Source organism: Carcharodon carcharias, chromosome 28 (genome assembly GCF_017639515.1).
Source record: "Carcharodon carcharias isolate sCarCar2 chromosome 28, sCarCar2.pri, whole genome shotgun sequence".
NCBI classification, from domain to species: domain Eukaryota; kingdom Metazoa; phylum Chordata; class Chondrichthyes; order Lamniformes; family Lamnidae; genus Carcharodon; species Carcharodon carcharias.
The window spans coordinates 14,113,557-14,129,257 of NC_054494.1; the positions used below are offsets into that span (position 1 = coordinate 14,113,557).

General features: G+C 42.1%; 1 protein-coding gene across 9 annotated transcripts in view; it reads right to left on the minus strand.

The window, feature by feature from the left end:
• tmem254 (transmembrane protein 254) overlaps window positions 1-15,701 on the minus strand; it is a 52,450-nt gene that overhangs the window by 22,649 nt on the left and 14,100 nt on the right. For 6 of the 9 annotated variants that reach the window (XM_041176063.1, XM_041176060.1, XM_041176058.1 and 3 more), the window contains exon 4: window positions 12,214-12,656. The exons of 1 other annotated variant lie outside the window; for it this stretch is intronic. In XM_041176063.1, coding sequence (XP_041031997.1) covers window positions 12,539-12,656 — 118 coding nt within the window. In that variant the 3' untranslated portion in view covers window positions 12,214-12,538. Of the gene's footprint in view, window positions 1-9,123; window positions 9,793-11,190; window positions 11,559-12,213; window positions 12,657-15,701 lie in introns of those variants that run through there. 2 more of the 9 variants (XR_005941595.1, XM_041176065.1) reach the window with 2 other exon arrangements.

A 15,701-nucleotide genomic window follows, 5' to 3' on the forward strand; every position in this document is an offset into this window, starting at 1 on the left:
ATTTGTCTGTGTAACTCTAACTGATATTGTACTAGATAATAAATGTTCACACTGAATGCATATCAGTGTTGTCCTCTTGAGTCTTGTGGTCTGGATTCATGTGTGGACTAGACTAGTGGTCTGGGTATCTCCTCGCTGGGCTGTGGCGATTCTGTGTGAGATGGTTTTCGACGGTGTCGATATAGTTCCCTATGGACTTGGGCTCACAGTGCATGAGTGCCCATTGTTAATGTCTTGTGAACTGAACCCTCAGGCTTCCCTCTTTCAAAGTATAATTATCACTTTTACCAAAATGCTTTCACTGACATTCAATTCCATCTACCCCTTTTTTGCCCATTTCACCATCTTATCAATACGCCTTTGCAGTTTTCTTTGATTCTCAGGATTAATTACTAGGTCTCATTCTTTAGTACCAACTTTAGCTCCAGGCCCTCTAGCCCTTGATGCTTATCATTGATGCACATGGCAAACAAAAGTGGTCCCATAACAGAACCCAATGAGACACTGGTACCCACCACTTTGGGGATCCACCCTTGTAATAGTCTCCTGTGTGGGATCTTGTCAAAGGCTTTCTGAAAGTCCCTATGTGCTACATCCACCGCATTTCCCCCTCCAACATATCTATCACCTCAACAAACTCTATCAGGTTTGGCAGAAGTGATCTTCCTCTCTGAAATCCTTTTGTAAAATTCATTCATGGGATGTGAGCATTGCTTGTTTGGCCATTTCAGAGTCAACCACATTGCCATGGATCTGGAATCACATGTAGGCTAGACCAGGTAAGGATGGCAGATTTCCTTCCCTAAAGGACTTTAGTGAACTAGATGGGTTTTTACAGCAATTGACAATGGTTTCACAGTCATTGTTAGACTTTTAATTCCAGGCTTTTTCTATTGAATTCAAATTCCCCCATCTGCCATGTTGGCTGCTGCTAATTACATACATGGACGAAGAAAATAAGTTATTTCAAGTTCAAAGATTCCAACATTTCCCACCACTGATAAACTGATTGACCTCTGATTACCCGGATGAGCTCTATCCCTCAGCTTGAAAATGGCTATTACATTCACTACCTCCAGTTTTCCAGCACGCATCCATTCTCACTTCCAGATCCCTTAGAATCCTTGGAATTTTCTCATCATATCTTGTTACTTTGTCATCCTTAAACCTAACTTCCCTAGTAATTTAATTTATCGTATCTCACGTTCACCTATACCTCTTACCCAGTAACCTTCTCTTTTGTAAACATTGGTTTAAAAAAAATCAGTGTTTGGAGCTGTTTGATGGACTGATAAACAATAATTAACTGGACTTAGTACTGACCAGTAGAGAATATGGCCTGATCCAACCCTCTCCATATCAGGTGAGACTGCGATTCCTCTTTAAGATCATGACTACAACACTCACTGAAAGAGTTAGTCCTTAAACCAGACGTCTCTTCTTCCGCTTGGCAACACAGCTCCTGATGCAAGCTAACTTTCAAATTCCCGTATCTCTGCTGAAAACCAGTGGCAAAGCTTTACACTGTATCTTCCTGCTGGAACACTTGCTCTACCCACCCACTCCCCTGGTCTCCAGAAAGGCACATTGGCAAAGATTCTATCTTTTGTCTATAAAAATGCAATTAAAAGGAACATTAACTGGTTTGACCTATGTTATTTGGTTTATGAAGTGGGGCTGCCTCCATCAATTTCTTGGCTTTGGACTTCAAGTGAGAATTGGATCAGGTGTGAATGTGATTCTCTCTTGAGTTGAATAGCATGTTGACACTGAGGCCTAGGTTTTTTGATTGGTGTTATTTTAATCCATTGTCCCACCAGCATTAAAATAACACCGATTGGAAAATCTAGCCTCTATTGTCTAGGTTCATCCATTAATAATTCTCAGTAAGCTAAGATACTGGACGATGCATATGGGAATGTATCCCAGCATTAATTAATCAACAGGACCAGAAGGGAAAGAAGTGAGACTGTTGGGTTCTGAGTGAATGGTTACCAAAAAATCTCATGTAAAGCTCAAAGACATGCTAGCAATTTTAAGGAATTCCAGCAATAATAAGGGCAATGAAGATAATGCCAAATTTAATCATCTGCAAGGTTAGCCAAAATTCAACATGGTCTTAGCAGGGATAAAGCATCAAGTACGCAGATACTGAACCAAAGGAGAAATCAAATGACGTTACTGCCTAATCCCATAGTCAAAGGACAGGCTGAGTCAGCAACATTCCGAAAACACGGACAATCCCCAATCTTCAGACCACTACATTCTGAAAACACCAGATAATCCCTAATCTTCACACCAATACATCCCAAAAATACAATGAATCCCCAATCCTCACACCATTATATCCTGAAAACACAGACAATCCTCAATCTTCACACCAATACATTCCAAAAACACAGACAATCCCCAATCTTCAGATCAATACATTCTGAAAGTACCAGACAATCCCTAATCTTCACACCAATACATCCCAAAAACACGACAAATCTCCAATCGTCACACCATTATATCGTGAAAACACGGAAAATCCCCAATCTTCACACCAACACATTCCAAAAACACGGACAATCCCCAATCTTCACACCAATACACCCCAAAAACACAACGAATCCCCAATCCTCACACCATTATATCCTGAAAACACGGACAATCCCCAATCTTCACACCAATACATTCCAAAAACACAGACAATCCCCAACCTGCACACCATTACATCCTGAAAACCCATGCTATCTCTGAAACATATCCTGAAAATCCTGTCACTAATTTTCACTCCAATCCATCGCATAAACCTAATCATCATGCCAACACAACTTGAAAACACAGATAGTCCCTAAGCTGCACACATTAGATATAATCACCATTTCTCATCCTCTCCTCTCTTTTGCTGTCATGTGCTATGAGCATTCCAGCAAGGACTCTCATAACTCAATGCCAACTCTTCAATCAGCAGAAGTCATCTTTCCCTAATCACTTTATCAAAAAGCCTATTGACCAAAAATTCTGTCAGCACTATAAACATTGATTAACCAACAAAATAAAGTACCCAGGAAAGGTGCATTATATCCCCCCCAATCTCTGAGCCGTTAATGCATTGACTAGTTCAACTAAACAGACCAGGAACCCAATCTATTCCAAGCTAGCTGCCAGGGTGGCAGCAGTAATGTGTAATTAACTTCTGCTCCGTGCTTGGGGAGCCACATAACTAAGGAACTGGAGAGGGACTTAAATTAATTAGTGGGGGCAAGGGATGAAATCTGAGAAAATGTGGTAAACCAAAGAATAGAGACAGGGCAAGAGAGAAAGGTATTAATATGGGAAATAGTAAGCAGAACATGACAGGGAGGGATAGAAAGTACAAATCTAAGAGTAAAACAGCAGCCAAGGCTAGAGGTTACAAAAATAATAAAAGGATAAAACTAAAGGCTCTATCTGAATACATGTAGCATTTAAAACAATACAGATGAACTGATCGCACAAATAGAAATAAATAAATACAATCTGATAGCCATTACAGAGACATGGCTGCAGGATGACATAGATTGGGATCTGAATATTGAAGGGTATATGACTTTTAGGAAGGACAGGAATCTAGGAAAAGGTGGAGGTGTGGTTCTGCAAATTAATGATGATATTAGTGCATTGGAGAGGGATGAACTAATTTCAGGAAAGCAGAATGTAGAAGTAGTATGGGTTGAGATGAGAAATGATAAAGATAAGAAGTCACTTGTGAGAGTGGTGTACAGGCCCCCTAACTGTAACTACATTGTAGGACAGAGTATAAAAGAAGAGATGATGGGAGCTTTTCAGAAAGGTACCATGACAATCATGGAGGATTTTAATCTACATATAGACTGGAAAAATCAGATGGGCAAAGGTAGCCTAGATGAAGAGTTCATAGAAGGTTTTTTGGATGGTTTCTTAGAACAGCATATTCTGGAGCCAACCAGTGGGCAGTCGAAACTAGACTTGGTATTGTGCAACGAGATAGGATTATATCATAGTGAAGGTGCTCCTGGGTAGCAGTGACCATAATATGATTGAATTTTACATGCAGTTTGAGGGAGAAAAGAGTGGGTCCAAGATTAGTATTTTAAAATTAAATAAGGGCCATTATGTAGGAATGAAAGCAGAGCTAGCTATAGTGAACTGGTAAATGAGGTTAAGGGATAGGTCAATAGAGATGGCAGAAATTTAAATGGATATTCTAGAATACACAGAATAGATCCATTCCCAAGAGAAAGAAAAATTCCAAGGGGAGGACTTACCACCCAAGGTTAACTAAAAAAGTTAAAGACAGTATCAAACTTAAAGGAAAAGCTACAATTGCACAACAGTGGGTGGCAGGTCAGACAATTGGACAGAATATAAAGAACAGCAAAGAACGACAAAAAGATTGCTAAGGAGAGAAAAATTAGAGTATGAAAGAAAGTTAGCTAGCAATGTAAAGACGGACTGGTAAGTTTCTATGGATACTTAAATAAGAAAAGAGTTAACAAAATGAGTGTCGATCCTAAAGAATGTGAGTCTGGGGAGTTAATAATGGAAAATAAGGAAATGGCAGATGAATTGAACAGGTATTTTGCATCAGTCTTCACTATACAGGATACAAGTAACATTCCAGAAATAGCTGTAATTCAGGAATTGGAAGGGAGGGAGGAACTCAGGAAAATTACAATCGCCATGGAAGTAGTACTTAAAGTAAAAACAGAAATACCTGGAAAAACTCAGCAGGTCTGGCGGCATCGGCGGAGAAGAACAAAGTTGACGTTTCGAGTCCTCATGACCCTTCAACAGAACTAAGTAAAAGTAGAAGAGGGCTGAAATATAAGCTGGTTTAAACTAGCTATTTTTACTTAGTTCTGTTGAAGGGTCATGAGGACTCGAAACATCAACTTTGTTCTTCTCCGCTGATGCCGCCAGACCTGCTGAGTTTTTCCAGGTATTTCTGTTTTTGTTTTGGATTTCCAGCATCTGCAGTTTTTGGTTTTTATATCAGTAGTAGTTAAAGTGTTGGAGCTGCGTGCTGACAAAGCCCCAGGTCATGATGGACTTCATCCTAGGGTCCTGGGAAGTAGGACAGCTTCTTCAGCTAATCTGCAGAACCAAGTGTCTCCAAACCCATTGTGAAACTGCCAAAGTCAGCTCTACCGGAATCACCTAACTTAACAGCTGCAACTTATCACGCCCCACGGGCAAGCCTAAGATTGATTTGTATATTTTTTTCAACTTTTACTTGGGTCTTAACTTCTCATTTCTGCTCTGTGTGTATGTGCATTGTGTTTTTATTATTTTTTCTCAGGTTTTAGTAACTAATAAACTTACTCTTTCTTTGACTCAAGAAAGCCTGGTTAAATTAGCTCCTTCTAGAAAAATAAATACTTTTATACTGGGAAAATGTATCCACGGGAATCATTCCTCCTCACCTGGGAGCATAACAAAATTGGGGTCCCATTCAGGAAGTTAACAAATTGGTGGACCTTGCCCAGGGACCAGTCGTAACAAGGTACAGCAAGTAATTACGAAAACTTATAGAATGTTATTGCTTATTGCAAGGGGAATTGAATATAAAAGTAGGGAAGTTATGGGTTCAGTTGTACAGGGCACTGGTGAGACCACAACTAGAGTACTGTGTACAGTATTGGTCTCCTTATTTAAAGATGGATTTAAATGCATTAGAAGCAGTTCAGAGAACGTTTTATAAATTAATACCAGAAATGGGAGAGTTATCTTATGAGGAAAGGTTGGACAGGCTAGGCTTGTATCTGCTGGAGTAAGAGGTGACTTGACTGAACCATATAAAATCCTGAGGGGTCTTGACAGGGTGGATGTGGAAAGGATGTTACCTCTTGCGGGAGAATATAGAACTAGGGATCACTGTTTAATAAGTAAGGGGTCACCCATTTAAGACAGAGATGAGAAGAAATTTTTTTCTCTCAGAGGGTATTGAGTCTTTGGAACTCCCATCCCCAAAAGGCAGTGGAAGCAGAGTCTTTGAACGTTTTCAAGGCAGAGCTAGATAAACAAGGAGGTGAAAGGTTATCAGGGGTAGGCGGGAGGTTACAGTCAGATCAGCTGTAATCTTATTGAATGGCGGAGCAGGCTCGAAGGGTCGAGTGGTTTACTCCTGCTCCTAATTTGTATGTTCGTATGTGTGTTCATAAGATGAAATCAGCAATGGTCCCCGTCCTGACCGCTCTGCTAGGATCTCGTAAACTAAGCGAGGCTTGTGTGAGTATCTGCTGAACCGTTCTCCCGGTGACATGGGTCACAAACGCATCAAGATAATGTTGAAGTTCACGCTGGACAAAATTCCCTTGTGTGCATTTTGTAAAAGGAACATCGTGCCCAAGAGTGGCCCCATGTAATCAATGTGGAGGTGCACCCATGGCCACCCCGGCGATTCCCAGGGGTGCAATGGAGCCTTTTGTGCCTGCTGGCATTGAAGACAACTTTTGACTGGGGTTTCCATGTCCATCCCTGGCCACCACAAGTAGCTGCGTGCAAGCAACTTCATCCTACTAATGCCAGGCTGAGCTCTGTGTAATTTGGCCAGTAATGGCCTTCGCCCTCTCTGGAGCACGATAACTTACTTCCCAATGCAAAACGCCATCCCGGCCGGTGAGCTTATACCTGCAGTTGAAATAAGGCTTCATGTCGTCAAACTTTGGCTCGCCTAACCATCCATTGAAGACTTGCTCTCGGACAAAAGTGGATCTCGGTTTGTCCACTCATGGACTCGTTTGGCCTGGACAGGAGAGGAATCCAAAAAATTATCTTCAGAAACGCATCCTGGTGCAGAGCTTGCCAAATCCATTGATGGTTTTTTTTAAGCAATGCACACAATGGATGGTTGGTAGGTTTGGGAGAAATCACCCATAGTAGTTTTTCATGCCTAAGGAGGCCTTCAGTTCTGTAGTGTTTCTCGGTGCAGGTGTTTTGCGAATAGCCATGACCTTCTCTTCCACAGGATGCAGGCCCTGTGCATCGATGTTATGACCTGAGTAAACTACCTCTTTGGCTTGGAAGACATTTTTCTCACTTCAAGTGCACCCCCTGCTTGTGAGAAGCATTTCAGCACCTCCTCCAAATTAGCTAAACGTTTTTCATCAGTTTGTCCAGTGACTAAGACATCGTCCAGATAAACAACGACATGGGCAGTCCATAGGAAGCAGATTTTCCATGGTACGCTGAAAAATAGCACATGCAGATGAGGCCCCCAAACGGTAGTCGAGTATATTGATAGAATCCTCGATGTGTATTGATGGTCACAAATTCCCTAGAGCCTTCTTCCAACTCTACCTGCTGATAGGCGTGGCTCATGTTGAGTTTTGAATATTTGATGCCCCCTGCCAATTTTGAATATAATTTGTCAATCTTCGGTATCAGTGTCTATCAAGTTTGGCCACTCTGTTTACAGTTAACTTATAGTCACTTATAGTCACCACATAAGCGAACACTTTGGTCTGGCTTCAGTTCGGGTACAACTTGGAAAATTGCACCAGTTGTAAGATACCCAACTTTTCCAGCCTGTTTATTTTGGTCTCAATCTTATCCCATAGAGCATAAGGGACTGGTCTGGCTCTGAGAAATCTGGGGGTTACGTTAGGGTCTACGTGGATTTTGGCTTGTAGCCCAAGAATCCTTCCTAGTTCATCACTGAAAATGGAAGCACACTTTTGTAACAATTCCTGTGTTTCTCATTCTGATTTGAAAAATCTCAGCCCATGACAATTTAATCATTTTGAGCCAGTTGTAACCAATTAAACTGGGGCCTGCCCCAGCTACTACTATAAGGGGTAAATTTGCCGACTGATCCCTATACTGCATCAGGACTTGACATATCCCTTTCACTTTTATTTCTTAACCAAATATGTTTTTAATTTAGTGTCCAATTGTTCAAAACTTAAAGGATGGACTCTTTTATTCAAGTGTCTGAACGTATGTTCTCCTATGACAGACATTGATGCCCCAGTATTGACCTCCATCTTGATGGGTTGTTCATTGATTCTAATAACTACCCAGATTGGCTCAGTTCTACCCACTTTCAGATTGTATAATGATTAGCTGTCGGATTTTGCTGCCTCTGATTTTTCATCGACATAGATTTCACGATTTCTACCTTTGTTTTTAAAATGCCGTCTCAGCCTATCTTGACAGTGCTGCATTATGTGATCATTGTGGTGGCAGAAAAGTTATTTGATATTTCTGAACTGTCGATCACCTGCAGGCTGCCTGGATGCATTTCTCTCATTAATGTCATGGGTTTTCACTGTAGTACTGTTGTACTTCAATGGTCTGTACATAGTGGGCATTCCTTGCCTTTCTGCGGAGTCCAACATTTTCGCTCCCTTTGATACCAGTTTTTCCCACCCTACAAGATGGGTGGCACCATTTTGTGTATCTTTTATTGCCACTGCATCTCTAACTGCACTCTCCATGACTGTTGCCAATTCAAATGCCTTATTGAAGTCTAGATTAGTTTCAGATAGCAATCGCTTTTGAATAGCATTAATCCTGATTCCGCATAGTCTCTCAAAATGTCATTAACACAATATTCCGTTATTTCCCTTAAAGCAGCTAAATAGATAACGATTGTCTCTCCTGGAAGCCTATTCCTCGAATTGAATTTAAAACACTGCGTAGTGACTGAGGACTTTGGCTTCAGGTGATTGTTTACAATGTTAACTAACTCGTCAAAAGTCTTTGTATTGGGGGATGTTAGGTGACGTGAGGCTGCGAATCAGCCCATGTTTTGCTCCCACATGTGGACAAAAGAATCGCCCTCTTCTTCTCCTCCCCTGCGAAGTTGTCAACGGTAAAGAAGAACGTTAGATGTTCGACATAATGAGAACAGTCATCGGAAACGGGGTCGAATGGTTCAAGATGCCCAAACCGTGGCAAACTCAATGACTAAGGAGACTGCGCTTTCAAGACAGTAGCGAAGTAATGTAGCTGGCTTACTGTGGCTTTCTTGTTTGCCATCAATTGATCTGGTTTATCCTTGTCGCCAGTTTTATGATTTTGTTTATCAGGTTCACTTTGTCTGGCGAACGCGAGTTGCGCCCTTGATATTAACACATTAATTAGTGCTTGAAACAATACAGACAGAGAGACCGATTAACTTAACAAACACTGGTGGTTTATTGGAACTAAGAACAGAGCACTAACACCATGTGCGCTTCTTCAATCACCTCCAGCTCTAAACTTCCAGTTACCCAAGAAGCCCCTGCTGTGTAGCAATTAGTCAATACAGTTACATGGTCAACTAATTACGTTCTCTTAAAAGTACATAGCATTCCACTTTACCACAGTACGACCCTTCTTCAGAGCTGACAGGCCTTATTGGGCATGGTTTATTGCCTTCAACAGGTTGGAGAGAAATCTTTGACAAGTGACAGGCTTTAGGAAGTCATGTATGTGTCATCGTCACCTCCATGACTTCATTTCCAGGTCAGACAATATGGCAGCCTTTGTTCCCAAGGCAACCTACCAATTTTTCTCTTTGGTGAATTCTGTTGGTTTTCTGGCTGCCTACAGCTTTGCCAAAACTTCTAGTCTAAGTTTATGAGGGTAAGAGAAAGTCTAAGAAGAAATGGCTGGGGTGTGGGTGGATTTGTGATCAGTTATATCACTCACGTATAATGTCTTTTTGGAGGTCATCCCAAGGTCTTGCCGACCTGCCACTATTGTTCACCAGGCTGTTGGTGAACCCTAACATGAGTCCAGCTGTGGTTGAATCTGATGATGGGCGTAATTCTTTTCTTTGACTGCAACTGAACTCAGTGCCTTTGGAGTAGGAAGGAGAACAATAGTCAAGTGGGATTACTATTCAATGACCACAACCGGAAAGGATTGTGGCTGTGGAGTGAAGGCCTGGCCAGGCTTGGCTGGGATGCTCTGTATGACGAAATCAACAGCTGACACAAGGCTCATGTGAAGAATGCTACATGGTCTGGATTCTGGATGGCTACATGTGAGTGTGGATCCATAACCGCAGAATGAATTACCAGTAAAGGAGGAAAGGAGGGGTATCTACAATAAGATGCTACCTCATTTAGAAGCTACCTGAGGTGCTGCGACTGAGTTGGTAGTACTCTGGTCTTCCAGCCATAAGGTTGTGGGTTCAAAGCTCCTGAAAAAGACTTGAGCCCACAATCCAAGCCTGCAGGTCAGTGCAGTACTGAGGGGGAGTTGCACTTTCAGAGGGTCTGTTTCTCCAGTTGGGAGATGTTAAACCAAATCTCTGCCCCTCGGGTGGATGTAAAAGATCCCATGGTGCTCTTCAAAGAACAGTAGGGGAATTCTCAATATTTATTCCTTAACCAACATCACTGAAACAGATTATCTGGTCATTATCATCTTGCTGTTTGTGGGAGCTTGCCATGCATAAATTAGCTGCTGTTTTTCCTACATTACACCAGCAACTGCGCATCAAAAATACACTATTGGCTGTAAAACATTTGGGACATCATAGAAGGCACTATAGAAATGCAAACTCCTTTCATTTTAGTGTTAGTTGACATTTGAGCTGTTTGTGTGAAATAGAGAGAATTCTTAAGCCAAGGTTCATTTTGTCCCAAGAGATGATTAATACTGGACTTACAGGAAGAGACAAACAGGAATTCTGAACAGACACTGGGCCAACAAGAGCTTGAAAATGTCAACACAGTCAAATGTGTGACACAGTCAAACTTTACAGTTTCTGTGACGGTTGCATAGAGGATGCCCTGCCAACTGTTTACCAGAACAAAAACAGAATTACTTGGAAAAACTCAGCAGGTCTGGCAGCATCGGTGGAGAAGAAAAGAGTTGACGTTTCGAGTCCTCATGACCCTTCGACAGAACTTGAGTTCGAGTCCAAGAAAGAGTTGAAATATAAGCTGGTTTAAGGTGTGTGGGGGGGCCGAGAGAGAGAGAAGTGGAGGGGGGGGTGTGGTTGTAGGGACAAACAACCACACCCCCCTACAACCACACCCCCCCTCCACTTCGCTCTCTCTCTCTCTCCGCCGTCCCCCCCCCCCCCACACCTTAAACCAGCTTATATTTCAACTCTTTCTTGGACTCGAACTCAAGTTCTGTTGAAGGGTCATGAGGACTCGAAACGTCAACTCTTTTCTTCTCCGCTGATGCTGCCAGACCTGCTGAGTTTTTCCAGGTAATTCTGTTTTTGTTTTGGATTTCCAGCATCCGCAGTTTTTTTGTTTTTACAACTGTTTACCAGGCCAGTTTTGTGGATACTGTTGGCTTCTTAAACAGACCAATATTTCAGAAGAAAGATCAGCTTTCCCCTTCTGGGGTTAGTTATTAATATGAACCATTCTTGGGAGATGGGACTGAAAAATTGTTAGAACCTTCGACTTAAGCTTTTGGTCACCCATCCTACTATTCCCTTATTTAGCTAATTGCCCTTTTTTTCCAGATGCCTCTCTGGAGCACCTCGTTTTGTGCTAAAGGTGCTATGTATATGCAAGTTGTTGTTGTAATCTTGTCTCCCTGTCGGTTGTCTGCAAAATGACTCTAAGCCGTCTCAGTCTAGTTCTTAGTTCCAGACGGGTGGAACAGAATTGATTCTGCCAATCAAAGACTTTTCAAAAATGGTCAAATGCAATGAGTTCAGTTGTCATCAACAGCTCCAGTAACAGGACAGTTTTGGTTTTCCCATTGTTCTGAAACTTGGTTTTGCATTCCCTCAAGTTTAGAAAGGTTGAAGGGTAATCTGTTTATAAAGTGATTCAATAGGGTGGATAGAGAGAAATAATTTTTCTTGCAGCTGAATCCAGTGTGCATAGTCTTTAAATGAGTCAGATCATTCAGGAGTTAAATCAGAAAATTTTTTTTTCACATAAAAGTAGAGGAAGTTTGGACTCCTCTAAAAGGCTATGGCAGATGGGGTCAACTGAAATTTTCAAGACTGCGTTTGATCGCTATTTATTGGTTAAAACTATCAAAGAGCAAAGGTAAGCAAATGGAGTTAAGGTATAGAACAGTCATGATCTAATCGAATGGTCTGAGTGGCTGAATAGCCTCCTGTTGCTAACATTACACTAGCAATAGACCATTCATTTTAAATGGATGACCGTCAGCCTGACCATCTGGTAACCTAGGCTGGTATAAGCAATAAAATGATGTGAGAGAACAGTTTGCATATGAAACTCGCCCAGAGCATCAGTCTGTCTGTCAAGTTACTTGAATTTATATCAAAAACAGTAAAATAATCTATTTTATTAAATGTGGATGGCCAGGTTACAAGAAACTAATCATTTTACAATTATTTCTTTTTAAAAGATCGACTAGATTGCCAGTCATATATTGTAGGAAAAATGCTATGTTAAATAGTGAATGCCTATTTGTACCCATAATCCAGCTATTGACATCGTACTCTCAGAAATCACAGTTTCAAAACCACATTTTTCATGATGTTGCTAACAATCCTTTAATCCCTTAACAAGAGGATCTTCACCTCCACAATGCCCATGGTGTTGAAATGGTGCCATCATTTTAAGATGAGGAAGGTGCCTCTGTTGCTATGTCTTCATTTTTCCTTCTGCTGTGGTTCGTAGGACAATAGGTGCCAGAGAGAGGTGATACCAAACAAAAACGTCTGAAATGCCCACTTGAGTTGGACGTTTATGTTTGTGATCCCTTTGTCACTTTGTGGATTGAGAGAGAAAAGGTAAGGTTAGTGTAGATCAGAGCAGCAATAGGATTGCACCTTCAACAAATGAGTCTCAGTGTTACTAGAATATCACTGTTGGAATTGCTCACAGAAAGTCCCTGGTTGCATGGTTATAATGGGATATCTTGACTGAAAGGATTTGGAAAGAAGTTTGTAACAGATATCCTCAGATACAATAAACTATATATTTTGTGACCAATTGGTGTAAATCAAAGTGTTTTCCTTACCCATTGCAGGTCGACAAATAAATTTGATCAGCCTGTGTTAAATAAACAAACCTGCAGTCTTACATGGGCTCACTCTCCCCCCTGGGGAGGGCACTTTTTAAAAAAATAGTAAATGCCAAGAAATTAAACCTAGAATTAATTTGGGGTTTTTTTCCATCATAGCATCAGCCCTGGCTCAGTTGGTAGCACTTTCGCCTGAGTCATAAGGCTCCAGCTTCAAGTCCCCCACTCTAGAACTGCAATGCAAAATCCAAGGCTGACACTCCAGTGCAGTACTGAGAGAGTGCTGCACCATTAAGGATACCATCTTTCAGATAATGTGTCAGGAAGATGTAAAAGATCTCATGGCACTATTTCAAAGAAGATCAAGAGAAGATACCCCCAGCGACCAGGTCAATAGTTACCCTCAATTAATATCATAAAAAGCAGATTATCTGGTCATTCTCACATTGCTGTTTGTGGGGGCTTGCTATGTGTAAATTGGCTGCTGCATTACAATAGTGACTACAATTCTGTGAAGCAGTTTAAAATATCTAGTAGTCATGAAATGAATGCAAGTCTTTCTTTACCAAATTCTGTTGTAACAGAACTTAATGCTACAAACTTTCTCTTTAAGTAAATATATGAGGCTGAGGGAAACAGACCTGCCCCTCCTTCATCTTTGGAGCTCCTCTGCCCCTTCAAATTGCCCCAGTGCAGGACTTCCCAGGTTGGAAGTGATGAGGCTAGATTTTTAGGTCCCTCCTTCCCCACTGACATCTTTGAAGGCTGGGGTGGGGTGGAGGGAGGAGGGGGGGGCTTCTAAGATGCAGCGCATGGTTGCCCATCGCCTTCCTTCCCGCCCCCTCCCTGCCTCCCATTTTACAGTGGGCGGGGGAGGTATCCGGCAGCCTGGCCACTCTTAGGCCTATTGAACGGCCAATTAATGGCCTTACCACGAAATCGGCTGGAGTTTGCACATTCTCCCTGTGTCTGCGTGGGTTTCCTCCCACTATCCAGATACATGCTGATTAGGTGGATTGGCTGTGGTAAATTGCCCCTTAGTTTGTGAGAGCGTGTGCCCTGTGATGGACTGGTGTCCCGTCCTGGGTGTACCTTGCCTAGCGCCCATTGCCTGTTGGGATAGCCTCCTACTCCCCATGACCCTGAATTGGATGAAATGGTTATGGAAAAGTGAGTGAGGATATACAGCACAGAGACAGGCCATTTAGCCAAATAGCCCATAGCCTCACCTTGTTTGGGGCCTGCCTGTAGTCCCAGCAGTGGCCACCATTCAAAACTGGCACTGCTTGGACTTCCTCCCCAGATGGGGGCTGAAATCTCAACCTTAGGTAACTGCAAAATGGCAGTGGTGTAGCCAACTTTTTGGTGGCAGGCTCTCAAATGACATTTTAGTTGGGGGAGGGGGGGGTAATATGATGCCCCATAAAATCTAGACCATTGTCTCCCACTTGTTGGTCAGGAGCCCACCCTGCATGACCTCTAATCAGCATCTTTACTTCTTGAGGTAGGAGTTCATGTGTTCAAGCCCCACTTCAGAGACTGGAGCACATAATCCAGACTAGCACTCCAGCTTGAGGGATAGCTGCACAGTCAGAGATACCATCTTTCGGATGAGATGTTAAACTGAGGACCCTCTCAGGCGGATGTGAAAGATCCAATGGCACTATTTTGAAGAGAAGGGGAATTCTCCCCCTGTCCTGACCAACATTTGTCCCTCAATCAATCCCACTAAAATAGATTAGGTGCTCGTTTATCTCACTGCTGTTTGAGGGAGCTTGCTGTGTACTAATTAGTTGCTGCATTCTCTACACATCAGTGACTGCACTTTACAAATACTTTAGTGGCTGTGAAGTGCTTTGGGGTCTCACGTGGATGTGAAAGGCACTATATAAATAAAAGTTCTTTCATTAGAAAGAGAGCTGGGAGAGGCCCACATTATTACACTGACCATTATTACGACTGAAATCCTACTGACGCCACTGCGCTCATCTCCACTGTGGACTTATTATTGGGAGGCAGGTTGCTGGCAATTGTGGTTTAGGTTTATCAAGCACTAGGCACAGCAGGATATTGTAAATAGCCAGAGCAAAGATCTCTGTAATGATAATAATGCCGTCAAATATTTACTTTAATTCAATTTAAATATAATCCAGCAAGGATTCATTTCTCTTTTCCAAAGACTGATGCTTCAGAACTAGGGCTGTTTGGGAGAGTAATTGAACTATAATGTTCAACACAGAATTTTCTTGGAAGAGACTTCTCCTGGCAGTTCTTCCATGCATTATATTCATCCCACGGGAAGAGATTAGGCCACAGCCTGCATTTGCCTCCAGGCTAGATTTTATTCTTGCAGGAATTGCTATCATAGTACTGGCCTCAGCTTAAGTGAGCCCCCTTTAATGGAAAACTTTACATCAACTTCCTGTTCCAGTGCAGTGGTAGGAGATACACTGGCTCTGTTATGCTCATATGTCAAATGCTCCACCTTGCTGTAGGACCAGTCTAGACATGCAAGCCAAGCAGGAACATGCTCCCTCCCTCCTCCAGTGGGCAGAGCCATGAATTTCCATGAAGGAATTGAGGAATGAACTGAGCATTGTCCACATCTGAAATTCTTCAGGTAAAAAGAGAGAACAAGGATACTTCTGTGTAGAAAGAAACATGTTATACACTAGCACTGTGTATCCACAGTCGTTAAATCAGGATTGTAGTTACAACTATTTGCATCTTTAACATGTTGAAACATCCCTAGGTGCTTCACGAGAGCTCTAACAAATTTGACACTGAGC